At 56.3% G+C, this 27,685-nt stretch overlaps 2 protein-coding genes across 5 annotated transcripts; one reads left to right on the top strand and one right to left on the bottom strand.

Annotated features, from left to right (window-relative positions):
- Nucleotides 1–4,420: 4,420 nt before the first annotated feature.
- Nucleotides 4,421–13,038, top strand: CALY (calcyon neuron specific vesicular protein). Its single transcript, XM_034663650.1, has 6 exons — nt 4,421–4,437; nt 10,521–10,675; nt 11,741–11,854; nt 12,453–12,566; nt 12,766–12,926; nt 13,017–13,038. Exons 2-6 carry the CDS (start codon nt 10,541–10,543, stop codon nt 13,036–13,038), a joined length of 546 nt encoding a protein of 181 aa, XP_034519541.1. The 5' UTR covers nt 4,421–4,437; nt 10,521–10,540.
- An 8,169-nt stretch (nt 13,039–21,207) lies between these two features.
- LOC105241784 lies at nt 21,208–26,780 on the bottom strand. Of its 4 annotated transcripts, none has more exons than XR_004626339.1 (3): nt 26,521–26,779; nt 21,880–24,962; nt 21,208–21,344 (listed from the first exon to the last, which is right to left on the bottom strand). XR_004626339.1 is itself a non-coding variant. In XM_034663533.1 (3 exons), the coding sequence occupies exons 2-3, from the start codon at nt 24,892–24,894 to the stop codon at nt 23,578–23,580; spliced, it is 1,272 nt and encodes a 423-aa protein (XP_034519424.1). In that variant the 5' UTR covers nt 24,895–24,962; nt 26,521–26,780; the 3' UTR covers nt 21,208–23,577. The 4 variants fall into 4 exon arrangements, 3 of the variants coding, with proteins under 3 accessions (XP_034519424.1, XP_011234887.2, XP_034519423.1); XM_034663533.1 differs by having other exon boundaries at nt 21,208–24,782; nt 24,828–24,962; nt 26,521–26,780; XM_011236585.3 differs by having other exon boundaries at nt 21,208–24,962.
- Between the last annotated feature and the right edge of the window lie 905 nt (nt 26,781–27,685).

Below are 27,685 nucleotides of genomic sequence, written 5' to 3'. Positions count from 1 at the left end.
GCGCACAGATGCGTGTACACACGCACACAAGCACCACACATGCACACACACGTCCCATCTGTATGTACACACGTGCGCACACGCCTACACACACACGCACAGATGCGTGTACATACACACATGCACACACATGCACGGACACCATACATATGTACACATACAGACACCGAGTCCCAAAAGAAGAGGAAGGAGAGAGAGGGGCAGAAAGAATATGTCAGTACAGAATGGCAAAAACCACTCCAAACTTGATGAAAAGCATTTACTACAGACCCAGTAAGCTCGATGAGCCCCAGCTAGGATAAAAACAGAGACATATCACAGCTGAACTGTTGAAACCCAAAGACAAAGTCTTGAGGATAGCAAGAGAAAAACCATGCCTGGCAGAGCCCCGGCGATCTGGCTGACAGCTGACTTCCCAGCAGAGACAGGACAGGCCTGCAGCCCCGTCTTAGCAGACTGTGCCGGGGTAGAGAAGGCTCCGAGGAGGCTGGAGTCACCCTGACTCCAGAGGCAAAGACATTACAAGGAAAAGAAAAGTATGCGCTAATATTCCTCATGAACACTGACAAAAATTTCTTAATAACATATTAAAACACGGGGCGCCTGGATGACTCAGGCGTTGGGGGTCTGCCTTTGGCTCAGGTCGTGATCCCGGGGTTCCGGGATCGAGGGCTCCCTGCTGGGTGGGAAGCCTGCTTCTCCCTCTCCCACTCCCCCTGCTTGTGTTTGTTCCCTCTCTAATAGTGTTTCTGTCAAATAAATAAACAAGAATATTTTTTAAAACTACTAAAACACATAAAAAGGAATTTATTTTAGGAATGCAAAATTGATTTAATATTCAAAAATGAATTGAGGGGCGCCTGGGTGGCACAGCGGTTAAGCGTCTGCCTTCGGCTCAGTGCATGATCCCGGCATTATGGGATCGAGCCCCACATCAGGCTCTCCCGCTATGAGCCTGCTTCTTCCTCTCCCACTCCCCCTGCTTGTGTTCCCTCTCTCGCTGGCTGTCTCTATCTCTGTCGAATAAATAAATAAAATCTTTAAAAAAAAATGAATTGATATGTTACGCTGCACTGATAAAATGAAGGACAAAGAACATGTGATCGTTGTAATAGACGCAGGAAAAGAATCTGACAAAATCCAATACCCATTTATGATAAAAACCTTCAACTAAGAACGTGCCTGATAAAAAGGCATGTACAAAACACCTACAGCAAACACCGTATTTCCGTGAAGATGGACAGCTTCCTCCTGAAGGCCGGGCTTGAGAAGACGGTGCTATTCAGCACGGCGCTGTCGAGAGCAGGCAGGGCAACAAGGCAAGAGAAAGAAGAAAACTAGGCTTGACTCGGATGGACAAGTACAGCTGTCTTTATTTGCAGAGGCTGTGATCCCATATTTAGAAAGTTCTAAGGAAGATCTCAGGGTACAGGATCAACACACAAAAATCAGTTGTGTCTATACACTAGCAATGAGCAATTTTACTGAAATTAGGAAAAAAAATCCTTCATGATAGCACTGAAAACAATGAAATACTAACAAATAAATTTAACAAAAGAAGCCCAAGACTACCGCCGAGAGAAATTATAGATCTAAATACACGGAGAAATGTTCCGTGTTCATGGGTTGGAGGATTCAATTTTGTTAAGATGACAGTTCTCCCAAAATTGATCTGAAACTTACGTGAAAAGGCAAAAAATTCGGAAGAGCCAAAACGACTTTCTAAAAGATGGACGAAGTTGGAAGACAAGCTACTCCCGCTTCGAAACTCGCTCTAATGCCACAGTGATAAAGCGTGTGCCACATGCATGGGGATTGATAGTAGATGAGTGAAATGGAATTAAGGGTCTAGAAATAAACCCACACATATATGGACAACTAATTTTTGACAAAGATGTCAAGACAATTTGACATGGAAAGGTGAATGTTTTCAACAAAAGGTGCTGAGATGAGTGAACATCCATATGCCAAAAAAAAAAAAAAACCCACAAAAGAATTTAGACCTATAACCTACATTGCACACAAAAGTTAATTCAAAGTGCATCATTCTACGGGGCGCCTGGGTGGCTCAGGTGGTTAAGCATCTGCCTTTGGCTCAGGTCATGATCCCGAGGTCAGGCTCCTGGCTCACTGGGGAGCCTGCTTCTTCCCTCTCCCTCTCCCTCTGCCTCTCCCCCTGCTCTCTCACTCTGTATCCCTCAGTCTCAAAATGAATAAATAAAATATTTTTTTAAAACTGCATCATTCTAGGGCCACCTGGGTGGCTCAGTCAGTTAAGTGTCCGACTCTTGATATCAGCTCAGATCTTGAGCTCAGGGTTCTGAATTCAAACCCTACGTTGGCCTCCATGCTGGGCTTACTTTTAAAAAAAATCAAAATCTATCATTCTTTTAAAAACTATGCATCATTCTTAAATGTAAAAGCTAAAATTGTAAAAGCTCTGGAAGAAAAAAAATGAGAAAATTTTTCATCACCTTGGGTTAGGTACACAGTTCCTAAATACAGCACCAAAAGCATGGTAGATGAAAGAAAAAAACGGACGTTGGACCTCATCAAAATGACAAACTTTTGTGCTTCAAAAGACACCACCAAGAAAGTGAAAAGACAAATCATAGACTGTGAGACACTGTTTGTGAATCCTATATTTGATAAAGGACTTGTATCCAGAATATTTAAAAAGGTCTTACAACTTAATAAGACAAAACCCAAATGAAAACTATTCGGAACTTTTGAACAGATATTTCATCAGAAATATATTAGTGGCTAATAAATCCATAAAGAGACGCTTATTAGCACCATTAGTTATTAGGGATTCAGGTTCAAAACACAGTGAGCTATCACTACGTGCCCACTAGGTCAGTGTTAGTGCAGAATTGTCCCCCCCCCAAAAATTTCTATGTTGAAGTTCTAACCCTCAGCACCTTAGAATGTGGCTGAGTTGGGTATGAGGTCTTTAAAGAGATAATTGAGTCAAAATGAGGTCACATGAGGTTCAGGGGAACACACAGCTCTTGATCTTGGAGTCCTGAGTTTGAGCCCCGATTTGGGTGTAGAGATTACATAAATGAATGAACTTGCGGGGGGGGGGGGAAATGAGGTCATATGGGTGGGCCTAATCCATTCTGATTAGTGTCCTTATAAGAAGAGGAGAGGAAGACAGACACGCACAGAGGGGTGACCCTCCGAGGATACAAGCCAAGAAGAGAAGCCTCGGAGGAAACCAACCCTGCCCTTGGTATCAGGCTTGGAGCCTCCAGCATTGTAAGGAGCCAGATTCCTGTGGTTTAGCCGCCCAATCTGTGGCACTCTGTCAGGGAGGCCCTAGCTGACTACTACAGGTGGCTGTTGGGCTATTAGAAAAAAGACAGACAATAACAAGTGTTGATGGGGGTGGAGAGAGCGGACCCCTCATACATTTCTGGTGGGAACGTAAAATGGTGCTGCCCCTTTGGGAAAAGGTTAGCATTTTCTTAAAAAGTTCAACGTAAGATACCATCTGACCTAGCAATTTCCCTCTTAGGTACCTACCCAGAGAAGAGAGGCCAATGTCCACACAAACACAGGTACGATGTTCCCAGCAACACTCTCTACCATAGACAAAGCTGGAAACAGTCCAGGTGCCCATCGGTGGATAGAAGGAGTCCTAGCCGGACCGTGGGGCGCTATTCAACAGCAGAACCGACCAATCACTGGTAACATGCTGTTTTCCTTGCTGTCTTCCACCAGCTGGGAGCCAGGGATGTGGAGCCTGACCCCAGCCGGGCTGAGCGCCCCCCCAACTCAATCGCTGTACAAACACCTACGGAACGCCTTGTTTATGGGGGTACCGCGCAGGTGCTGGGGCACAACACTGACCAAGAAGGATAGGATCGCCCTAGGAAAGCTGGCGGCCGAGGGACTTCAGGCGCTGAGACATGAGGAGGCCCTCCTCTGGGGGCATGAAGGCCAAACCAAGGGGAGCAAGAAGGAAAGTCTGGGCACCTGACCAGGGTCGTGGGGACCAGCCTGGACACCCCCAGGCCAAGGAGCAGCCAAGGCTCAGTTGTCCAGGGCGTCTGCCCCCCTGCAGTGAGGTGGTGTGAATGTGTGAGATGTGCGTGTTAGGCTATGCCCGCCTCCCCCGCACAGCTCCGATGGGGGTGGGCACAGTGGGAGCGGAGCCCTGGCAGCAGACGCAAGTGCTCCCCTCCCTCCGCCCGCGTCTCCCAGGCAACAGCAGCCTCGGTCTCAGCTCTGTCCCTCCCCCGCCCCGCCCCGGCTGCGAAGCGTCTGGAACCGCATCCTTCCTCCGCATCCTCGTCCTGCAACCGCGTCCTGCAGCAGCTGTCCGTTGGAGCCGCCTGTGAGCCATTTCCACATTTCTCCTTGTGGAGCGGGGGCACGGGGGGGGCCGAGTGTGTGCAGGGTCGTGCAGGGGAGTGTGCACGGGTGTGTGAGGTACGTGTACAGGTGCGTGTGCAGGTGCGTGTGCGAGATGCGTGTGCAGGGATGGGAGGGGGCACTGCGGCTGACCCAATGGCGGCCAGGTCGAGCCAGGGTCCTTCCTTGGGGTCTCTGCTGACCGGAGCGGGGGTGCTGTCCTCAGGCCTCCCTGACGATGGCGGGGGGGCTCCGCGGGGTGAGCCGCTGCCTGGACCTTCCGGAAGAACCGTAGGTATCCAGCCTTGCACAGACCGGACGGCTGCCCGGATCTCCGGTCCTCAGCACAGCGGGGAACCTGGGGTGGGGGTCGGACTGCTGAACATCAGCTCCCTCACCATGGTCTGAGAGAGCCGCTGGAAGGTGGGCGTCCCCGAGGTAGGGAGGGGGTGCCAGTTCCAGAACCCGTTCAGCTGTGTCTGAGGGTGGGAGAGAGTGGGGGGGTGGGGGGCGGAGTGGGGGAGAAGCGTCGAGGCAGAAGGCGTCGGGCGAACCAGATCTGCTGAGAAGACCTGCTGGCACCGAGAGCGGGATGGCTGTGGCGGGGGCAGCTGCGTGGTGGCCAGGAGCCAGGCAGACGGGTATTTCTCCAGAACCACCTGCCACAGCCCCTGGACCCGAGGCCACAGGTGGCTGATGTGTGGGAAGCCAAAGCTGGGTGCAAACCTGCGCTTTCCCTCTCAGGGCTGGGCTGGCGCTCGCAGTTCACCTACCCATGAACCAAAAGTCAAACCGAGGACCCGCCTGCAGGGCCTCTGGTGGGGGCTGCGGCGCGGGCGGGGGCGGGGGCGTGCGCTCCGCTGGGTTTCAGCAAAGCACGCAGTGCCCTGCGCTCCGCAGTCACGTGCACGCTCTCGACACGCGCAGGACGCTCGTGCCCAGCACGCACAAGCCTGCGCCCGCGCGCACTGGCGCGCACCCGTCGGCGTGTCGCAGCATACGAGGGGGGCGGTGAGTGCGAGTCTGTGACCCGCGGATCTGCAGCGTTTTGGGCTAACGGCCCTTGTCCCGCCTCTCCATCGGTGCGTCGGTCCATCAGCACAGCCTCACCGCCCATCCCGTGCCCCCTCCCCAAATGTCGGAGAGGCGCATGCACCGCCCGCACCCAGGAGCCCACAGCGGGTGGGGAGCAGATGACCCGCTGGAGAAGACACAATTTCAGCGTAGGGTGGAGGGAGGGGGAGGCCAGTGGGAGGAGTAGGGGCGGCCCCCCCAGTCCACGGAGTTCTGTGTCTGTCGTGTGAATGAACCTAGCCAGCCTCCCCAGAGGGTCCCCATGACTCAGCAAGGGCAATGAATGCTCGGGGGAGGGGGTCCCACATGCAGCCCAGCCCCTTCCCCAGCATTCTGCCTGGGGCATGAGGCCTGGAACCGGACGCGGAGAGTCCCGAAGGCCCCAAATGGCTCCTTTCCTTCATGAAGATGTGTCATCCCCGGCTCTGTTTCCATGGAAACCCGCGTTGACGTAACATGGACGTCACGCCCTGTCGGAGGAGTTGGAGATCGGCTTTGGCTCCTAGAGGACCCCAGAGGCGGAGCTCCTTGTAGGGAGAGGCCGCCTGTGGGGAGGCTAGGCAGACCCGGGCCAGCCTTCCAGCGGGCGTGGCCACCAACCCGAGACTGAAGAGGCTGCGGGGCTGCGGGGCGGCCACACGCTCTGCGCCTCCGCGCTGTCCTCTGTAAAGCACAGGCTGGATTTGTGAACCGCGGGGGCACTGCTGCCAGAAGGCCTCCAGCCCCCTCCCCCTGGAATGGCACACCACTCCCGTCCCTACGAAGCTCCCCTCCAGCCCTGGGCACTTGCTGCCCCACCTCCCCCGCCCCTCCCCTACGGTCCCCTGTCAGTCCCTCCCTCCGGGGCACCCTCCCTGCGCTTCTGAGCCGTTTTCTTCCTCGCGCTGGAAAACCCGACCTCTTTCTATCTGTATTCCGATGGTTCCTTGTCCATCTCTGCCTCCCAGAAAGCGGACGTCGTCCGCATGATCCGCCTAAAGAATAACCCATTGCCCGCCGGTCTGGGGCAGGCGCGGAGGTGTCCGTGAGTCCCCGCCCCCCCCCCCCCCCCGNCCCCCCCCCCCCCGGGCTGCTCCCCAGCCAAGCCCGACTCTCCCCAGGAAGAGCACTCCAGCCAGGGACTGGGATTTGGGGGCACTTTGCTGACCTGTAAGGGCCCTGGGCCAGGCGCCTAAATCCAAGGAAGGGCCCCAGCTCAGGGCCCTAATGGGACCTTCCTCCCTGGAGCGCCAAGGAAATCCACGATGGGGGTGCCTCTCTCTTGCCCAGGCGGCTGCTTCTTGCCTGCCCCACAGTGCGCTCCTGGCCACCCCTCCCCGCTTGTCCTACCCAGCCCTGACCTCCCTGCCCAGCACCTTGCACACTCTCCACCCTGGGCCTCTCTCTGCCTCTGCCTCTGGGTGGGAGCTCCTCTGTATTCCCACCCTGCCTGCGCTGGCCTCTGGTGTGAGAGACTGGGTCAGCTATGGGCCTGGTGGGCATCTGCGCTGGTGGGGCTGCTACAGTGAGAGGACGGAAGTTTGGGGATTCAGAGGCCCAGCAGTGTTTGTGGGATGGGTGCAGGCAGTGGAGGGGGGGGGCAGCACAGCCCCAGGGGTTCTGCCCTTCCGTCAGCACAAGGAAGGGACTGGAGAGACAGCCGGGGCCCAGGGGCCAAGGGGCTCATCTTCTCTGTTCAGGCAAACATCAGGGTCCAAATCCTGGGGGAGGGCATGGGGTAGCTGTGCCTCTGCCTGCTGTCCTTTGGTTTTGGTTTCGTTTCATTTGAGCTCTTTTTTGTTGTAAACTATAATGAATGTTCGGAAGAGGACGCAAAACAGACATGCAGCCTAGTGGTTTCAGGTAGGTGCTCTCCAGTCATCCACCACCCAAGTGAAGCCTAGAAATCCCCACCTGTCCCTGAAGCCGCTCCCGTCCCCCAACGGCACACCACCCAGACTCTCCAGACACAGGAGCAATTCATTGATCTGCCCCCCACCCCCCAGTGTGTGTCCCTAATTGCCCGGGATTGGTTCCTGATGGTTACGGTTAGAGTCGGCTTGTTCTTTTTTTTTTTTTTTTAAGATTTTATTTATTTATTTGACAGAGATAGAGACAGCCAGCAAGAGAGGGAACACAAGCAGGGGGAGTGGGAGAGGAAGAAGCAGGCTCACAGCGGAGGAGCCTGATGTGGGGCTCGATCCCATAACGCTGGGATCACGTCCTGAGCCGAAGGCAGACGCTGTGCCACCCAGGCTTGTTCTTGAACCTGCCTTTGTGCGGGACTCGGTCTCGGGGCGGCGCTTGCATACAGCTGCGACCCTTCCCTTGGTAGGAATGCCTCCGCTGATTTACTTGCTTTGCCCTGGCTGATGCGTGGTGGTGTGTGCTTCCGTGGGAACAGCGCTGCTGTCCACGATCGTGCACACCCGTCTCTTGGCTGGGTGCCCACCCTGGAGGGAGGGTTGACACCCCCTGCATGGCATCTCTGGCTCCTTGAACTCTCCTGGGTTTGGATGGGCTTCAGTACCTCTCCTTAAACTGGTTCTAATCCGTCTGCCTCATGGACTAATGAGTATTCATGGCCATTTGGAATCCTTCTCTGTCCGTTTTTCTATTGGGTTTATCTATCTTTTTCTTTATCAACTTGAGCTGTTCTTTACATACTTTATGTACATACATAGCTATCTGCCCTGTGTTGCCTTCGTCAGGCAGCTGCAACAGAATCACGTCAGCGGGGTGGCTTAAAACAGCACGCGTTTACTCCTTCACAGGCTCTGGAGACGAGAAGCTAGAAATCAAGAATGGGGAAGGGCTTTGCTCCCTCCGAGGCTCTGGGGAAGGATCCTTTCCTGTCTCTCCCAGCTTCTGGTGACCCCAGGTGTTCCTTGGCTTGTGAATGCATCCCTCCAACCTCTGCCTCCATCTTGATGTGACCACCTCCCTGTGTGTGTCCAAACTTCCCCCTTCTGTAAGGACGCCAGTCCCTGTGTAGAGCCCATGTAATCCAGTATGACGTCATCATCGCTTGATCACATCTGCAAAGAGCCTATTTCCTAGTAAGGTTACACTCACAGGTAGCAGGGGTTAGGACCTGAACATCTTTTTTTTGTTTTTAAAGATTTTATTTATTTTTTCGACAGAGAGACAGCCAACAAGAGAGGGAACACAAGCAGGGGGAGTGGGAGAGGAAGAAGCAGGCTCATAGCAGAGGAGCCTGATGTGGGGCTCGATCCCATAACGCCGGGATCACGCCCTGAGCCGAAGGCAGATGCCCAACCGCTGTGCCACCCAGGCGCCCCAGGACCTGAACATTTCTTGTTGAGCCCACAAGTCCTTTGCATGTTGCAAATATCTTCTCCGGTCTTGTTTTCTGTTCCAATCTTTGAAGACTATGCTTTGATTAGCGGGAGTTCTTAATTTTAATGTAGTCCTTTTATGGTTAGTACTTCTTTCTCGTATCGAGGAACTCTTTTCCTCCCCCAGACCAGGAAAATATTCTCCTGTTTTATCCTCAAGATACTTTCCCAGCGTAGGGTTACCCACCTGGAGTAGATTTCTGTGTGTGCTGGGACGTAGGGATTAGGGGCCCTGTTTTCCATGTGGACATCTGTTTATCAAAAGGTGGCCATGCCCCCTGCTTTGCACGGCATCTCTGTCATAAATCCATGGTCCGTGTGTGGGGTGTGTCACATCGGGTTTAGAGCACCACACGTCAGTGCCACACGGCTGTGTGAGCTGGATGCCTGGCAGATGAATCCCCCCCTTGTTCTTTTACGAGATGTCACATGTGTTCTTGTCCCTTTGCGTTTTGTATAAACTTACAACGCTGGGCAGTTCACACACAGATTCTGTTGGATTATTGATTGGTATTTAGTGATTGTACAGATACATTTTGGGGGGAAATGACACTTTTAAACTTGGAACCTTCCAAACTCCGTGACCGTTTTGTTCTCTACTTACTAAGGAAGTTGGGTGTCCTTTTGACCTAGTCAGTGCTGAGGTCTCCCATGATTTCCCATACGGGCTCCTTTCCATTTCCCTTAAGTCTGTTCCTGAGTATTTGGTGTTTCCAATACCGTTTAAATGGAATCTTTCAAAAACGTATTTTCTAATTTTTCGTTACTGATACATAGAACTGTAATGACCCCTAACCCTGCTGGACTCACTCTTCAATCTTTGTAATGGATCCGTAGACTCGTGGATTTTCCACACGCACAATGTTCGATCCGTGAACAGTGACAGTATTACCTGATCTCGTCCAGGCCTGTTATCTCTTATCCATTTTTCCTGCCCCACAGCTTGGCTCAGACCTCCAGCACTGTGATTTATGGAACTGATAATAAAAGGCCTTTTTATCTCCTTCCTCATCTTAAAGGCAAAGCTTTCACTGTTCACATTCAATATCACATTCAATATGTAGGGATTTTTGTGCATGGCCTTTATCAATCACATTAAGGAAGTGTCCTTCTGCCCTTGGATGCCAATAGACGTTTAAAATAATAAGCAGATGTTGAATCCTGTCAAATACTTTTCCAGACATTATTGAAGTTGATCAGATGATTTTTAAAAGGTTTTATTTATTTATTTATTTTAGAGAAAGAGAGATGGGGAAGGGGCAGGGGGAGACAGAGCCTCTCAAGCAGACTCCCCACTGAGCAGGGAGCCAGATGCAGGTCTTGATCCCAGGACCCTCAGATCATGACCTGAGCCGAAATCAAGAGTCCGACGCTTAACTGACTGAGCCACCCAGACACCCTGGGGTCATTTTCGTTGAGCACAATAGTTCCCTTGGAACGTACACTAGAGCCGGCTGGCTAACGGTAGACTCTGCCAGTGTTGTGTGTCTGGGCATTCGCTGGTCAGAGGTGTCATCCGGTACATGGCTCTGGGGCCCGGAGGGAGACCAGACGGCGGGAAGTGACTAGAAGCCTATAGCTGAACATGCCCAGTTTGTCTTGGGATGTTGGTCTGTCTGTGCATGGCCTGCCCTGGCTCTGGCATAAGGAACACTGGGGCCAGCCTGGGGCCCTCTCACTCCCTCACAAACTGGCATGGACATCTGCTAGGTGGTGAGTGGGCAGTAACCTGTGTCTACCTCTGGACAGGACAAGGACCAACATTCACCATGGTGAAGCTGGGTTGCAGCTTCTCCGGGAAGCCGGGCAAAGACCCTGGGGACCAGGACGGGGCTACCACGGACAGCGTCCCTCTGATTAGCCCCCTGGATGTCAGCCAGCTCCAGCCACCATTCCCTGACCAGGTCAGTGCCTGGGCCAGCATGAAGGGCTCTTCTCAGTCTGCCCTGGGAATAGAGGGCAGTAGGGTAAGCTTTATTTACATGTGGACTCCCCCCAACATTCAGGAGAACAAGCAGAGGAAGGGCCAGGCTGGGCCAAAACCCTAGCTGGGCACAGGCCATCTGTGTGACCTGATCAGCTCTCCGGTCACCCAGAGTCACCCTGTCCTCACCTGTGAACTGCGGTGAACTGGCCGAAGGGCGACCGTCAGGACCCACACACCATCCTGCAGACAGTGCCCAGCCCATGGTGCTGCCCAGCAGGGGCTTGGCAAGCGAAAATGCCCACCCTTCCCTGTGGGCCCGAGACAGGGTCTTTGGGCAATGACTGAGGGACAGCAGCTTTCTGGAGGAATCTGTAGGAAGCAGGCTCAGCTCCGGCATAGCCCTGCCTGAACCCACCCGAGCTCTGGCATCAGGAGTTGTCCCAGTTGGGGGGGGGGCAGCCATCTGTACCCATGTCAATCAACATTTGGCCAGGGGCCATGAGAGTGGGGGAACCTCCAGGCATTGCCAGGTGTGCCCTGTCCATTGGCCAAGGGCAGTTCTTCAGGGATCTGGGTGGGCTTCAGTTCTGGACCTCGTTCTCAACAGACAGGTGGGAAGGCTCAGTGCTTGCCCCTTGGGATCACTCAGAGCATAGGACTGTACTTGCCTGGGCCTCACGTGGTAGGGGTCTCGAGACTCCGTGAGCCAGAGGAGAAGTCGGGGTGGACTTCCTGGAGGAGGGAGCCATGACGTGGAACAGCTACAGGGGAAGCTCCTGGCAGGGAGAGCTGACACCCTTAGAACTGAAGGCAGCCAGCAGACTGAGGGGTTCCATCTATGGTGTGGCCGGGCCCCAGGGCTGCCAGGGCCCAGAGGCACTCAGCCTCCACCTTCCCTTAGCCTTGGCTTGTAGCCAGTGGAGCCTAGGCACTAGACAGTCCTGGAAGCTGGTCAGTACCCACACCACTGCTGGGCAGCTGACCCCTGGACCCCTCCCAGTCCTCCCAGTTCAAGGTCCTCCTGGGTCATCTCTTTCTGCAGGTGGTTATCAAGACACAGACGGAATACCAGCTGTCCTCCCCGGACCAGCCAAAGAAGTTCCCCGACCTGGAGGCCCAGAAGCTGGCCTGTAACCACCCAGAGGAAGGGCGCAGGGTAACCCAACCCTCCCAGTCCCATGCTGCCCAGTGGTCAATTCCAAGGGGATTCAGGGCAGGGGAGGCGGTGAGCGGACAGCTGCAGACATGGGTGCCCATACTCTGAGCCAGGTTGACTGGGCCCCCTTGCCCACCGGCCTGCTCTCACCCCATTCAGAGACCTTCGTCCTGCTCTAAAGTGGGTGAGAGTGACAGCTGCCTTCAGAGATGGTGCCATGAGCCACTCTGGGCCCCGCCTGCCCCTGCCATGCCCCCATTTTCCCAGTGGGTCATGTGTCTCTTCCTTAGTGACTCTTGGGTTTTGTACGTACTGTGGAAAGTCATTTCTGCTGTGTATCTGGTTAATATTTTTTCCCACCCTGTTTTTTTAGCCGTAAGTTCACTCAATGATGGTTTTGTTATTTTTAGCGTGTACCATTTCTAAAGCATTTTGCTTTTCATCAGTGAAACCGGCCCTGTCTCCTTTCCTCCATTGTTTGGAGCTAGAAGTGCTCTCCCTGACAGAGGCCAGTGAGCCCCTGATGGCTGCCCTGGCCTTTGCAGGGGCTTCACAACCCCCTCCACCCAGTCCCTCTCCTTTCCACCCGCCCCTGCAGCTGCCCACAGCGCGGATGATCGCCTTTGCCATGGCGCTCCTGGGCTGTGTCCTAATCATGTACAAGGCCATCTGGTATGACCAGTTCACCTGCCCGGACGGCTTCCTGCTTCGGGTAAGGCCTGGCGAGCTGCGGAACCGGGTGGGGGGTGGGGCAGTCCAGACCTTCCTATGCGGGGATACCGCTGGGCAGAGTGCCAGCAAGGGTCCCACGGGGGCGTCCCCGTGGACGCATGGGAGGTGGGCTGCCTCCCCACCCGAGGGAAGTCCCCTGCGGTGCCTCCCTCTCCCCTGGTGACCCGCCCCTCCCGCAGCACAAGATCTGCACCCCGCTGACCCTGGAGATGTACTACACCGAGATGGACCCCGAGCGCCACCGCAGCATCCTGGCGGCCATCGGGGCCTACCCGCTGAGCCGCAAGCACGGCACCGAGACGCCCTCGGCCTGGGGGGAGAGCNTTGGGGGGGCTCAGCCGTGCACTTCTTCCCACGCACGCGGACGGTGGGGGTCGTGTGCCCGCCTTGCAGCGCCCGCTCTCGCCCCTCCTCCCTTCTGTCTTGGCAGCGCCCCCGGCCGGCACCTGTGACCGCCCTCGCCCGACGCTCTCCCATATGTGGTCGTGTCCCTGCTTCCAGGACCCCTCGCTGATGCCCCCTGCCCCCTGAGCTTCTAGCTCTGCTGCTTTTCTCTAAGTAAAGATTCACATCCACCTGGGTCTCGTGTTTCTCCTGAGCATCCTCCGTCCCGCTGGCCTCTCTCCTGCCTTCCCAACCCCCGCGTGGGTGAGCGCTGGCATCGTGCCTCCCCCGGACCGCCCAGAGGGACCCCTGAAGGTTCCTGAAGAGCGGCGGTGGAGGGGCAGTGAGCACCCCTGGGAAGCCGCGGTTCAGGGACAGGGACCAGGCCAGGGCCGTTGTGCGAGCCACCCTGGGCGCCAGGGCCCAGCGTGGACAGGGTTTGTCTGGTCCATTGCTCAGCTAGCTGCAAAGAAATAAGCTCCCCTCTGTTCAGGGGCGCCTCTGGGACCTGGGCTCCATCCCCGACTACCCCCAACCCTACATCCAGGAGAGCTCCTCTGTCTCCTGCTGCTGTGCCTGGTCCCCAAACACCTACCCCATATGACAGGAGCATCTGAATTCCCCGGTTCTGGGCAAGCACCCACATGCGGTTCCTGCCCCCAACTGCCTCACTCACAGGCACGAGTCACTGAAGAAATGAGAGAATGCGTGGATCCACCGGGCCCCGGGCCGCCAGAGAGGGGGTGTGAGTCCATCCCTGGGGCATGAGAGGGCTCCCTGCTCCCAGGCACCCCATCTCCCATTCCCTTGGAGCTAGAGGGGAGGTGGGAGATCTGAGGATGTTGGAGTCTCTTCACCCAGCCTATAGCTTGGCCCACCCCGTGCCCGTGCTTCAGCACTGGAAAGCCCAGGTCTGCTCCCGCCTGGCTAGGCCTGACCACGGCCCCCATTCCCGCACCTGTCCTCCTCTGAGGGCTTTGATCTTAGGCCCAGACCTTCCGCCTGGTGAGAGGTGAGCTCAGGTCCTAGCACTAAGGGCTGGGTTGGGGGGTAGGGATGACAGCCTTGGGAGCTCATGCAAAAAAACCAGGAAAGAGACAGGCATTTTCAGAGCGCTGAGTCCTGGGGGAGAGCAACCCAGGCCCTACTGCGATCCTGTGGGGAACACAGGGCCGGGCGCTCAGACAATGTGGGACCATCCAGCCTCCAGGCCAGAGAGACAAGGTGAAGGGTCTGAGCAGCTTTGAACAGTGGCCGATGACCAGGAAGTGGGTGAGACAGGTGTTCCAGGTGTTCCAGAGAAACCATGGACACCCTGGAGGCCAGATGGGGGGTGTGGGAGTGGGCAGGTCAGGGCTGGGCTGTGAGTACTGCGTCCATCATCACTGGGCTCCAATCTGTCCAGCCAGCCCTCCATCCATCCACTCATCTGCCAGTCATGACCTATCATCTGTCCCCCATTCCTGTCTTTCTCTAGCAGGTACCATCTCTCTGACTGTCATCTGGCTGAAGTGTTTGAGCCTTGGGCAGGAAGTTGCCTCTTTACCCTTAAATACCTCAGTGTGGATTTCCTAAGAAAGGCATGTTCTTACATCACTTCATGCAATGACCAAAATCAGGAATTTCACTTGGATACAATTCTCTTATTTAATCTATGTACCTTATTAATATTTTCCCAATTATCTCAATAATGTGGTTCATAGAAAAAAAAAATCTGGCCTGGGATGTGGTCCAGGAGGCTGGCCACATCCTCCTCACCCCTTTCTCACCTGAGGCCGCTGAGTCTGTCTGTCATGACCTTCGCGGTTCTGAAGTGTGCCGGCCAGGTGATCTGTAGACCAGCCTCAGCTCACACACGTGAGGCGTGTTGTCATGATCAGCGGCAGACTGCATCCCCAGGTGAGATGCTGTGTCCCCCCCAGTGTCACGTCACTAGGCATGTGAGATCTGGTTGTCCATCCCTGAGGTTAACTTAGATCGCTTGGCTAAGGTGGCCTCGATGAGTTGTGCCCTGTGACCTTACCATTTGCCCTTTGTAAACGAATGCACATTTTGTGGGAAAGATACTCTGACACTATATAAATATCTTGGTCCTCACCAACACCCCCCCCCCCGTTTTAGCATTCCTTGACAATTCTCGTCTGAATCAATAATACTGTATTTTCCAAGTGGTGATTGTCTAAATTCAGCATTTTTTCTACACTTAATTAGTTAACATTCTGTTGGTTTGCCATAAAGAAAAGCTCTCCCTTCTCTCTTTTCATTGACTTACATCAGTGTGACCCATAGATTCCCATTTTATTCAATAAGCTAGAATCTATTGCTTTCATTATTTCTGTGTTCACATTGTTTCGTATCTGGCTGGTGGCAGTCACCCTCTGGACACGTGTCCATCCGTCTCGGGCACTGCTGACTTCCGGCACGGAGGCTCCAGGCTTGACTTGTGCTACGGGGTCTGGGCGGTGGTTGTGGGTGTTGCTTCAGGCACTCGTGCACAGAGCGGAGGGTGTGGTTTATAACTTACGCGTTCATACCCACACTGCCCTGCTGTCTGTATCTGTGTAGTGTGCACATACACACACGTGCATGTGTGCAAGTACGTGCACATGTGTAGACACAATCCACACTAATCCGTGCAGCAGATCCGCACAGGATCCGTAGTGTGTGTGCACATACAGTATGCATGAATCTCCGTGACTTCATAGTGACACCTCCAGTCCCAACCCAAAGCCTCGGGATTTACTCTAGTTCCCCCCTCCCCTACTGATAACGTCCCCCTCCAACAGGGAGAAACCTGGTTCCTGTTATTCACAATATACTGACTTGCTTAGTCTGGGAACACACCGCAGTCCTTTTCAGGATCGGTGAGCCGTACTGTGACACGCCTAGGCCTACAGCCTCGAGTCTGGTGCTTACCTGGACTTCTGTCCTCGATCTGAGAACAGAGTTAAGATGCTGTGTTCTTCACGTCAGTGTGGTCGTGGTGCCCGTTTATAGAGTGGAGTCACTTATTACTGCTTGCACTCTGTTTTTTGGGTCCTTCCCCCATTTTTGTTGATTTCATCCTATTACTTTTTAGTACGTAAAACATTAACAGGATTCTGATAAGTCACCTGGCTCCCTCCCGCCGGAAATCTCTCCTTAGTTTCTAGTTCTGTCTGTCCGTCTGTCCGTGCATCTTTTTGCACAGATAAGCACATACATCTGCATCTTATTTCTCCTGTTTGACATTTTTTCACTGCAAATATTTTTTTCCCCACACAAATGGCAGTCAATTCTCCAATTCTCCCACACGACCTGGGTGTCCTACAATTCAATCCTGTGCTGACATACACTTCCTGGAACTAGCACAGACCCCCAAGGGAAGGGCTTGGCCTCAGGAGCCTGCCTCCAGATTCCAACACCAGTCACAGTATCAGGTCTGCAGGCTACGCACATTTCTTTTCTTTCTTTTTTTTTTTTTTAAAGATTTTATTTATTTATTTGACAGAGATAGAGACAGCCAGCGAGAGAGGGAACAAGCAGGAGGAGTGGGAGAGGAAGAAACAGGCTCATAGCAGAGGAGCCTGATGTGGGGCTCGATCCCATAATGCTGGGATCACGCCCTGAGCTGAAGGCAGACGCCTAACCACTGTGCCACCCAGGCACCCGGCTACGCACATTTCTGTCCAACTCGACTACAAAGTCGGGGGATCACGTCTTCAGACTTGATAAGTCGATAGCATGACTTACAGAACTCAGGAAAGCACTTCCTAGAGTACTAGTTTATTATTAAGTATACAACTCAGGGGCAGCCAGATGGAAGAGAGGCACGAGGCCAGGTGCGGGCACAGGAGCATGGAGCCTCCATGCACCTGACCGTTCAATCCGGAAGCCCTCTGAATCCGCTTGCTCAGGAGTTCCTATAACCCGCGTTCAGCCCCCTCCCTCCCACAGGTCAGGGGTGGGGCTAAAAGCCGCCCAAGCCGCCGCCACCCCACCCTGACCTATCTCATTAGCATAAACTCGGGTGTGGCTCTGAGTAACAAAAGACACTGTCACTCAGGAAATCCCAAGCGTTTTAGGAGCCCTGCCCCAGGAGCCAGGGCAAAGGCCGAATACATTTTTCATCACAGCACATTCACTTAAGACACACGGAAAAGCACCGTGCGTGGTGTGAATGCACTCTCCTTGCTTCTGTCATTGACGCACAGCCTTCCACTGGGGCTGGGTAGGTGGTTTACGATATTTTGCAATACAATGCTGCAATGAATAATTTATGCATATGTGCTTTGTATTGTTGGAGATTTATCTTCAGGGCAAATTCCCAGGAGCGGTCTTGCGGAGTAAAAATTTTTTAATTTATAAAATTTTGTAATTTACCATTTTAAATTTAAACCAGTGTCAGGGAGCAAGAATTCCTGTCCTCTCAAAGGTCCTTCTAGCTTGAGTAAGAATCAGATTGACATGAGCAGGGGATTAGCAGGGGAAAATCAAATTCAATGGCATACGTATGGGGAATCCACGCAGGCATCGAAATTCCAAAGTCAGGCAAAGGAGGTCCATTTGTCTTCCTGCAGAAGGGGGTGGGGGTCTGGGACTTAAGAGGAAAGGGGTGCACTTCACAGGGTGATGAGAAGAGCAGATGTTTGCCCTGCCATACAGATGGGTCCCTCAGATGAAATTGATCTGTTAATCACCCTTATTCTGCGAAAGACCCCCAATTTAGGTTCTTCTGTGTGGTTAAGAGGGGCACAAAAGTTCCTCTGGAGCCTGCAGGGTCTCAAGTGCCTTCAGCTCACAACCCGCAAGCCAACCTGGCACGTTCTGGCGAGGTCTGTCCTGAACCTCCCCACCAGCTTTCCCAAGCTTTAGAGCTCCGTTTAAAAGCTTACTTTCGGGGGGCGCCTGGGTGGCTCAGTCCTTGGGCGTCTGCCTTTGGCCCAGGCATGATCCCAGAGTCCTATACGCTATAATTAATATTCTATTAACTTATACATTTGATATATTCAGCCTCTAATTTTTAAAAGACATTTCGCAAACACGATGTCCTACGTGTTTCCAGCTCTAACCATAAACTGATGCATCAGACTCTAAGGGTTTTGAACATCGTGCAGACCTGCAAACCTACCTAACAAAACCTCTATGAGCATTTGTACGCTACTCAGCGCTACTCAGCGTGGAACACAACGACGTCAGCGCCAGTCAGATCTTTAACTGAAATTCTCTCACACATCCTAACACTAAAACCCAAGGTTGCTGAGATAAAATTTAAGCCTTCAAACTACAACAAGTTGCTTATGCTCCATCAGCAGGAGACAGCAGGACTTAACGGTTAACGGTGTTCCCAGGGCTTTGGGGCAGACCTAACCTGGGCTGCCGGAGCCAGCTCCCCGCAGGGCCCCGTGCCAGGCCCGTGCCAGGCCCCTGCCATTGACCGGCTCCTTTCTCAGGGTCCCACACATCCTCTGCATGTCCTTTAAATTTTGTTCTCACCCAAATTTTACAGGAACTTCTTGTAAAAACTCTTTCACAAGCCAGACGCCCTGGAGTGGAACCCCATGTTGTTGGTAGTGTCAGATAAAGTGTCCAAAACTTAAAACAATTCTTACACAAACATAGACTGTGTCCCAAGTTCACGGGCTGCCTGATCCAGGACCCCACAGGACCGTGAGATTCGGGGACAATGTGAGAAACTCTGTGCTCAGGGGGAGAAGAAATCCTGGACCCTCCGTTCGAGGTCAAACCAGGAAGAGCCACGCACAGGGCACCGTGACTTTGGGGCCAGCTGTCCATCTACTGGACACCCCGCGTTCATCATGGGGGTCCTTGGCGAGCTAACCCTGAGTTCAGGGGCCGGGCAGAGCACAGCCAGCCCCACTTGCTTCGGCTCTCCATCTCAGTGTGATCGACCAGGAGGGACGGGTAAGTAGCACCTGAGTTTTGTTTGGTGGGGTGTGGTTTCCACTGTGGAGCCACCAGGCAAATGCAGGGCACGGCACACCGCCTGCCTCTGTGGCTCTCCCCCACTTCCTATCACCTCCTCCCATCTCTTCGGGGCAGATCACAAGTGCAGCCCTTACTCTGTCCTCAAGGTCATTTCAAGGCTCTGTGCCTTTCCCCCTCAGGCAACCCCTGAGGGCCAGGCCTGGAAATTCAGGGGCAGGATCCAGCAGGTGGGAGGCCTCTGCTCAGTTGGTCATCGACCTCACCAGTGCTACTGTCCCAGAAACAGAGACACACCAGCGTGTCCACTCATAGTCCCAGGAGCACGGAGCCCCTCCCCCAGCCAGGAACCTGCCAGCTGCTGCAGAGCAGAGAGGGGAGCCTGTGCAGGGGGTAGTCAGGAGAGACCCAGCTCACGGGGGTGACTCCACACGACAGGCAGAGCAGCACCCTGGCACCTCTTAGAACTGCAGGCTCCTGAGTGGCCTTGCCGTGGGACGCAAGGTGGGACCCCTAGGGGCTGCAGCTTGACAAAGACAGGGGAACAGGGGAGCCAGAACACAGGCTCTTCCTCCCTAGGAGTCCCGTGATGTGCTGACCCTTCCAGGGTCCCCTTTGCATGCATGTGCCACACGTGCACACTCACACATGCACACAGGCAAGGTACACACGCATACAATGTCTACTCATACGTGCACACAGGCAAGCACACATGCACATGGACTCTCCCTCTCGCCCCTCCCCAGATGTCCCCACACACAGATCCACGTGCACGTTCTTACCATCCAAGAGGATGGGGCAGGGAGTGGGGGCAAGCAGAAGGTGGCCCCTATCCCAGGGTGTCGAATAGGGCTCCTTGAACTGGTCAGAGTTTGACCTGATGCATTTTTTTTAAGAATTTATTTATTTATTTATTTGAGAGAGAGAGAGAGCATGAGTGGGGTGAGGGGCAGAGGGAGAAGCAGACTCCCGTCTGAGCAGGGAACCTGACTAGGGGCTAGGTTCCTTTTTTTTTTTTTTTTTTAAAGATTTTATTTATTTATTTGACAGAGAGATCACCAGCTAGAGAGGGAACACAAGCAGGGGGAGTGGGAGAGGAAGAAGCAGGCTCCCAGAGGAGGAGCCTGATGCGGGGCTCGATCCCAGAATGCCGGGATCACGCCCTGAGCCGAAGGCAGACGCTTAAACGACTGAGCCACCCAGGCATCCCAGACCTGAGGCATGTTTTGAATAGACTCCCCCCAGAACTGGTCTCCAGAACCCAGAAGGCAGAGGCCAGCCAGGTAGGGGGTCAGTAGGGGCAGGGCACTAGGGAATCGGGGGTCCCAGAAGGACTTGAAGAGCCCTGGGGCCTGTCCACTGAGAGCCCCAGTCACCCCTGCAGTTACCAGGCCCAAGGCAATGGGGGACCAGCTCGTCTTGGAGGGCTTCGTGTCCTGTCTCATGGAAAGCCCCTGAGCTGCCGCAGAGGCCCCACAGGGAGGACACCAGTGGTTGGTGCACCAGGACTGAGTGCTGACCCTGGAAAGCAGCCGGGGTACCTAGTGACCAGCAGCCCAGCGAGGTGCTTCCAGGACTGGTTAGAGCCTCAGCCCCTCCCTCGGGTTCTCTGAGGTCACCCCACGGAGACCCAGCCCAGGACAGGCCAGAGGCACTTCCCGAGGCGTCTTCAGGAGATGCAGGTCCCAGGGGGGTGCGTTTGGGCGCTCTGCACGGCTGAGGGGCTGGCCCGGGATGCACAGTGGAGGGCAGGCGCGCAGTGGTTTCTCCCCCTTCATGTGGAGGCCACTGCTCCTGGGCGTAGCAGGTATGCCTGGGGGTGGGAACTCCAGCAGCCTGGCAACAGGGCCCCATCAGGCCCCCTGACCGCTGGCATGGGTCAGACAGGGGTCAGGGGTGCAGGGTGGCTTGGGGCGACCCTGTGTCTGGGCTGCTAGGAGGTAGGCTGGGGTCCCGGCGCTCCCGAGCCACAGGCCTGGTCGTGCAGCCCTAGGGCTCGGTGCTGGCTGGGGGTGTGGAGGCGGAGAGCAGCCAGCTCCAGACCCTGCTCCACTGAAGGCTCTGGGGGCACCACTCTTCTGGGCGTAGCAACCCCCAGCCTGACACTGTGTAGGGTTAGGCCCCAGCAGGGGGACTGGCGCAAGAGCTGGGGAGCTGACTGGAAGCCGCCTGGGAAGCCCGGGGACGACGGCAGGCTGGAGGCCGAGGGCCCCACAGGCTCAGCCTCCCTGGCCTTCCGGAGCGAGTCGGCACCATCTCAGAGACACCTGGATGTCCCACAGCCAGAGTAGATCAACGGTCCTATCAGATGGTTCAGTCAGATGTTTTCTCTTTATTGTTTGCACAACTGTGTTATTTCACCACCTTAAAAACCACGGCCTTTTGCAGTAACAGGACTTTGTCATCTCTTTTTCATCCATCTGCGGTCTCTGGGCCACACGGCACAGCGCTGTAGGGTGGGAATACCACTGTCACCGTGCGGTTTGCCTGAGGAGTGGGGGGGGGGGCTCTGCACACAGCTAGGCCTCGGCCCGCAGGACCCCAGGCACTGTCCCCAGACGGAGCAGCCGCTGGTATAGCCTGGAGTAGGCCCTCAGCGTCTGTCGAGGGCTGTGGGCACCCTCTGGGAGCTTGGCCCTGGCCCAGAGTGCATCTGGGTGGGCCTGTTGGGTCCTCACCCCATGCCACAACTGTGGGGGCTGGGGGGTCCCCACTGCTCCTGGGAGGCTCCTTCTTGGCCTGGGGCCCAGACCACATCCCTTGCTTTGGACATCTCAGAGACCAGGTGCTGCGGCCCCTTGGGTGGACCCTGGCGCCAAGCACTGCCCACAAGAAGGTGCCGGCACCCAGAGCACCTGTGAGCCCTGGGATTCAGAGGACCGTCCCCTACTCGGCAGCTGCTCCTGTGACCGGGGTCCTGCCTTGTGCCTTTGCTCACACTGTCCCCTTGCCCAGAACCCCTCCCTCTTCTGCCCCTCACACACCTGCCTGTCAGTCTCCTCTCAAGGGCGACCCTCCCGGTGCAGTCCTGGCCCCAGGACAGAGGCGAGCAGTCCAGCCTCTGTGTCCCGCTGACACGTGTGAAGTGCCTCCGGGCCGCTGGGTGGGGAGACTTGCTTCAGCAACAGGATCCGCTGTGCTTCCACAAGAGAAGTTGAAAGGGAGAAGTGTGTTGCTCGTGGGGCCTGGAGGAAGTGCACGCATGCCTGCAGAGGCCACGTCAAGGCAGGGTGGCCAAAGCGGGGTGCAGGCAGAGGCGGGATCGGAGGCTCCCACCCCTACCAGGGTCTCTGGGTGCAGCTCTGGGGCTCCTGAGCTAGGACCGGACTGGTCCGTTCAAACCACAGGAGCGGGGTTCTGCTAAGACCCACGGTGTGGGGTGGGGGTCTTATCTCAGCGGCACGTGAGGAGAAGGTCCCAGCAGTCCACGAGGGCTGCTCAGGGGTCAGATCAGGGACTTACTGCTCTGTGGCTGTGGTCTGGGGCCCGAGCTTGCAAGTCAGCAAGCCAGAGTAGCTGAACCAAATACTCACCAGTGTGGCCCCTGGCCACGGGGCCAAGAGCACCCCAGGGGTGCTGGGACATGTGCCAGCACTAACTTCAAATCTGTCAGGAGGTCACCTGCCAACTGCTCATTTACAGACCCGGGGGCCACCCCTCATTTCCAAAGTCCCACCCTAGAGCTTCGCCGGACCCGAGGGGTCTCTGTGGAGCCTGACCGACCCTCACATGGCCACGGGCGTGGGATCGAGAGTCTCACCGCCCCCCAGTCCCAGGGCAGGGCACAGAGTGGAGGGGGCCATGCAGCTCGGCCTCGTGGAAGTCCCCTGCTCTGCCTGCACAGCCAGAACGAGCTGACATGTTTCGTGTTCTTGTCGGCAGATAGCTCTCTGTCCTCATGGGGAAGAGCGTCTACAGAGACCCCAGGGTGGGGAGTGAGGTCTGAGCTCAGGAAGCCAGCCTGCAGGGTGAGCGGACAAGGATGGTGAACACAGCACCACCAGCCCACCCCCCCACCAGACTCCCTCCTCTGGGGAAGGGAGGCTAAGGCAGGGAGGGAGCAGAGACCCAGGTCTGAGGGGGTGTCCACGCTGGGGACACACGCAGGCCTTCTTGTTCCCAGCCACGGACAACTGTGGCTGGCTCCCCACAGGCTCTCGGAGTGGACAGCGTGAGCCAGCATGTGTGTCTGTCTGTTGGTGCCCTGACGGCGGAGGGCGAATGGCCCAAGGCTTTCTTGCTCGGCCTGGTGCCCCCGCACACCCCCACGCTCCGTGTCCCAGGACGAGGGCAGGTGTCTGGAAGAGCGGCTCAGGGCGAGGGCCACAGGGAGCCAGCATGGTCTGCCCTCGCCCCCGGACACTAACCGCCATCAAGACAGTGGCAGTGACCTCCTGAAGAGCAGGCCAGGCCCTAAGGGTACCTGGGGTCACAGGCGAGCCCGCCGCTTTCCCCAGCCTCCTCTCAGGAAGTCTCCATCAAAAAGCCGCTCCCCAAACGGTCAGGCCAATGGGCTGACATGGTCACCCCTGTCTTCAGAGCAGGCTGTGGGGTCCTCGGGCCACTGGGAGGGCCAGAGGGCGAAGGTCCAGACCAGACGTGAGGGTCCTGTGTGCACCACCCAGGCCTCGGGACAGCCCCGTCTGCAGGGCCAGCCACTGCCCCGGGGGCCCCTCCTGCCGTCACACGGGGTTAACCCCCAGACCCTCGTGTCTCTTCAGCTGCAGACAGACGAACTGGCAGAAGCACAGACCCAGCTCCAGGTGGCCCGGGGCCCCCCGGGCATCCTCGCAGGCGGGGAAGTGTGCGTGGGCCACGCAGCAGGCGTAGCTGGAGGAGAAGCGCAGGAGGGCCTCCCGGAACAGGGCCTCGCCCTCCGCGGCCTCCAGGAAGACCCGCCTGCAGTCCTCCAGGAGCACGTACACGAAGTACAGCTTGTTCATGGTGTCGCAGCCCATCAGCAGGGAGTGGGGCGCCAGCAGCACGTTGGCCTCCCCCACTCTGAGCACCAGCTCCCGCATCTTCTTCCGGGAAAACCTCCTGAACCAGCACAGGCTATTCACCCCCAAGATGACGAAGAGGGGGCTGAAGAAGGCGGTGGCGGAGATGAGGAGGAAGCGCTGGGCCGGCGGGTTCTCCTGCAGCCCCAGAACCAGGGGGAGGGTCAGCAACCCCAAGGAGAGGAAAAGCAGGAAGATGCCCAGCGGGACCCTGCAGCCCAGGTACCGGAGGCAGGACCTGGGGGACGGCACTGCATTGAGGATGCCCACAGCGTGCTTGTACACCTCGGCGTCCTCCAACACCTCCTTCAAGGGGTCCGGGACGGCGAGGGTGCTGAAGGACCCCACCCTCCACGAGGGCAGGCCGTCCCTGTTGATGCAGCTCAGGGTCAGGAGGGTTTTTCCGCTGTAGAGGGAGGCGGCCGGGCGCCGGGCGGGCAGGGCGCGCGCCAAGCAGCGGTTGGGCTGGCACAGGAGCTGCCCCACTCTGCGGTAGAAGCGGCTGTCCGCGGCCTCCAGGTAGGTCAGGTGGCTGAGGTGCAGTGGGACCTGGCAGGGCCGCAGCAGCACCGGGATGACCGGTTTCCTCTCCAGGCAGTAGCCGAAGAGGGACAGGTCGGCCTCCAGGAGGCACCACCTGCTCTGCACGAAGTCCTGGCTCAGCACCAGCAGCACCTTCTGGCTGTGCTGGATGCACTCGGCCATGTTCTCCAGGACGTTCCTGCCCGGGGTGAAGTCGCGCTCGTGCAGGCAGACCCTCAGCCCCGGGAGGTCCGCTTCCAGGCGGCTGATGAGCCCGTGCGTCCACGTGGCGTCCATGCTACTGTAGCTCACGAACACGTGGAACTTCTCGTGGGGTCTCAGCGGGGACACGGCCAGAGCCACGCCTTCCTCCCCGGGGCCGGGGTCCACTGGCAGCGCCAGAGCCTCGCCTTCCTCCCCGGGGCCGAAGTCCGTGCGCACCTGAGCCACGCCTTCCTCCCCGGGGCCGGGGTCCATGCGCGCTGCCTGCGAATCCACCGCTGGGGAACTGCCTCTGGTCTCCAGAGAAGAAAACCGCCCTCAGGCTGCAAGAGATGAAGACGGTCTAGGTGGATGGACAACAGCAGACTACCTGTAGACATGGGACTGAGGCCACAGCCAGCAGCCACCAGCTCGGAAAGCCACCAACAGCCGCGGGAACCACTGGCCCAAACCTGCCAGGAGGTGGTCAGTGACGGCCAGCTTTCCCACTCACTGTTCCCCCTTCCAACTCAGGACCCACCGGACAAAGCCAGCAGGCTCCCCTTACCAACCTCAAGGACGCCCCTCTTCTAGCTCCCTGACCCCAGCCTCCATGGGGACACCTGAGCCCCCTTGCCACTACGACGTCTCCCACTCCACCGCCTGCCCCCGGGGTCTCTGCCACACACAAGTGTCATGGGACCCCCAATTGGGTGCGCTCTGAGGAATCAGCCTTGCTGTTCTCAACTGGAGGGGGGCTTTCTTGATGTCCACAAGAGATGGGCTTTGAAAGGCTTGGGGCCCACAGTGGCCACACCTTCCTGTCCGTTCTCTTCAGCTGTGTCTCGCGTGGTTACTGGTCAGGAGGGGTTGCTATAGACTGGATGTTTGTGTCCCCAAAATTCACGTGTTGAAGCCCTAACCCCCAGGTAATGGTATTGGGCGGTGACTAGGGCGTGAGGGTGGAGCCCCATGGATGGGGTTAGTGCCCTCACCCCTCCATCGAGGGTGCATCGAGCAGGCACTGTCTACAAGCCAGGAGGTGGCTGCACCAGAAGCCGACCACACTGGCGCCCTGATCCCAGAAGGCCAGTCCCCAGACTGTGAGAAATGACTGTTGTTTCAGCCCCCAGACTATGGTGCTGTCTTCCAGAGCCCGAGCAGAGGAAGACAGGCCCTCCTCTGTAATGCTTGCTCCAGGAAGGGCAGTCACGCTGCGGAAAGCACTAGAACTGTCTCCATGCTGTTCGAGACCCTCACATCAAGATCCTGCTTTGAGAGCGCTGAGCTGGAACTCCGGCCACCAGAGGTCTGTCTGCTGCTTTCCAAGGAGGCTCACCAGGCACCGTCTCCCCAGGACTCATGGCTGAGATTTTCTTGTGTGCCCACAGCTAGCTGAGGTGACCCTATCCAGATGCTCTGCCCACTGGAGCCCTGCACACCCCACATGGCAGCTCGTTGGATGGCCAGCCTCACAGGAACAATGTGGGCTGTGATGCCACTGTGCCAGGCAGTCCCAGGCCAAGACCCCTCCCCTCTTGGGTGACCAGGAGCCGGGGAGTCAAGAAGAGGACCAGAGAGCAGCTCTGGGAAATGAAGGAGGAAGGAGCCCATCTGCCCACTCCCTGCTTCTACAGGGACCCTTCTCCCCACCTGCTCTACCTGGTGACTGGGAGGAAGGCACCCACATAGTGGTGACAAGGAGGGGTCTCATCCCACAGCCCAGCCAGCACACCACTGGACTGGAGCCTTTGCACGAGGCCACGGTGTCCACCCTTCCTGCCCAGCAAGACCACCCCCTTTCCAGGTGGCAGGTGAGTGAGGCCCCGGGGGACACCCCTGGAAAGCCTGGTCTCACAGGACTCCCCCTCCAGGGAGGGCTGGCCACCCCCCTTCTCTCACCGGCACCCTGGAAGTGGGTAAGGACGTGCCCGGTCCAGGAGGCGCCTGCCCCTGCTCCACCGTGAACGCTGTGACTCCGACTGTCCTGGGCCCTGAGGGCCTGAAGAGTGCAGGCTTTCGGCCAGCCAGCCCTGCTCCCTCCTCACTGCTGCTCCTCAGGGCATGGGCCTCAGAGGCCTGGGAGGCAGCTGGGCGCCCTCCCCCAGCACTGTCCAGAAAGAAGGAAGTGTGCACCCCACACTTTCCAGAGGCTTCTCTGCTAAAGCAAAAGTAGTGGGAACCGAAAAAGGGAAGCAAATTGAGGAAGGCTCCTCCTGCAGAATGGGGATGGCGGACAGGGAGAAGAGGCATAGCTCTGCCCCTTCTGAGAAAAGATTCTGGCTGGACCTCCCGGGTCTGGAGGTCTGGGTCTCTAGAAATCTGTCTGATGGGGATGCGGGCTGCTTACAAGGCAACTTTGCCAGAGCTGCTGGGCTTGCAAGCTGCTGGGCCAGGCCCTCCAGCTGGAAGAAGTGACATGGAGGACCGCGTGACTCGGTGGCTCCTGGTTGGGTTCACTGGAGCAGGTCTGCCCAGGGGCAGGGTGCATCCTCTGTCTCATGGTCTGTCCCCCCTCTGATTTCTCCCCATTCAGTTTTCCGTCCCTTCCTCTGTGGTCCTCTGCACTATTCCTTATGTTCCACATATGAGTGAAGCCATATGATAATTGTCTTTCTCTGCTTGACTTATTTCTCCCAGCACAATCCCCTCCAGCTCCATCCATGTTGATGTAAATGGTGGGTATTCATCCTTTCTGATGGCTGAGTAATATTCCGTTGTACATACGAACCACATCTTCTTCTTCCAACATCTGCTGGAGGACATCTCAGTTCCTTCCACAGTTTGGCTATTGTGGACTTTGCTGCTATAAACATTGGGATACAGGTGCCCCTTCTTTTCACTACATCTGTGTCTATAGGGTAAATACACAGTTGTGCAATTGCTGGGTCATAGGGTGGCTCTATTTTTAACGTCTTGAGGACCCTCCACACTGTTTTCCAGAGTGGCTGCACCAGCTTGCGTTCCCACCAGCAGTGTAAGAGGGTTCTCTTTTCTCCACATCCTCGCCAACATCTGTTGTTTCCTGTCCTGTTAATTTTTGCCATTCTAACTGGTGTGAGGTGTA

This window comes from Ailuropoda melanoleuca, chromosome 6, assembly GCF_002007445.2.
Source record: "Ailuropoda melanoleuca isolate Jingjing chromosome 6, ASM200744v2, whole genome shotgun sequence".
Lineage (NCBI taxonomy): Eukaryota > Metazoa > Chordata > Mammalia > Carnivora > Ursidae > Ailuropoda > Ailuropoda melanoleuca.
The sequence above is the reverse complement of the archived record's forward strand: the minus strand, read 5'-3'. Positions and strand labels throughout refer to the sequence as shown.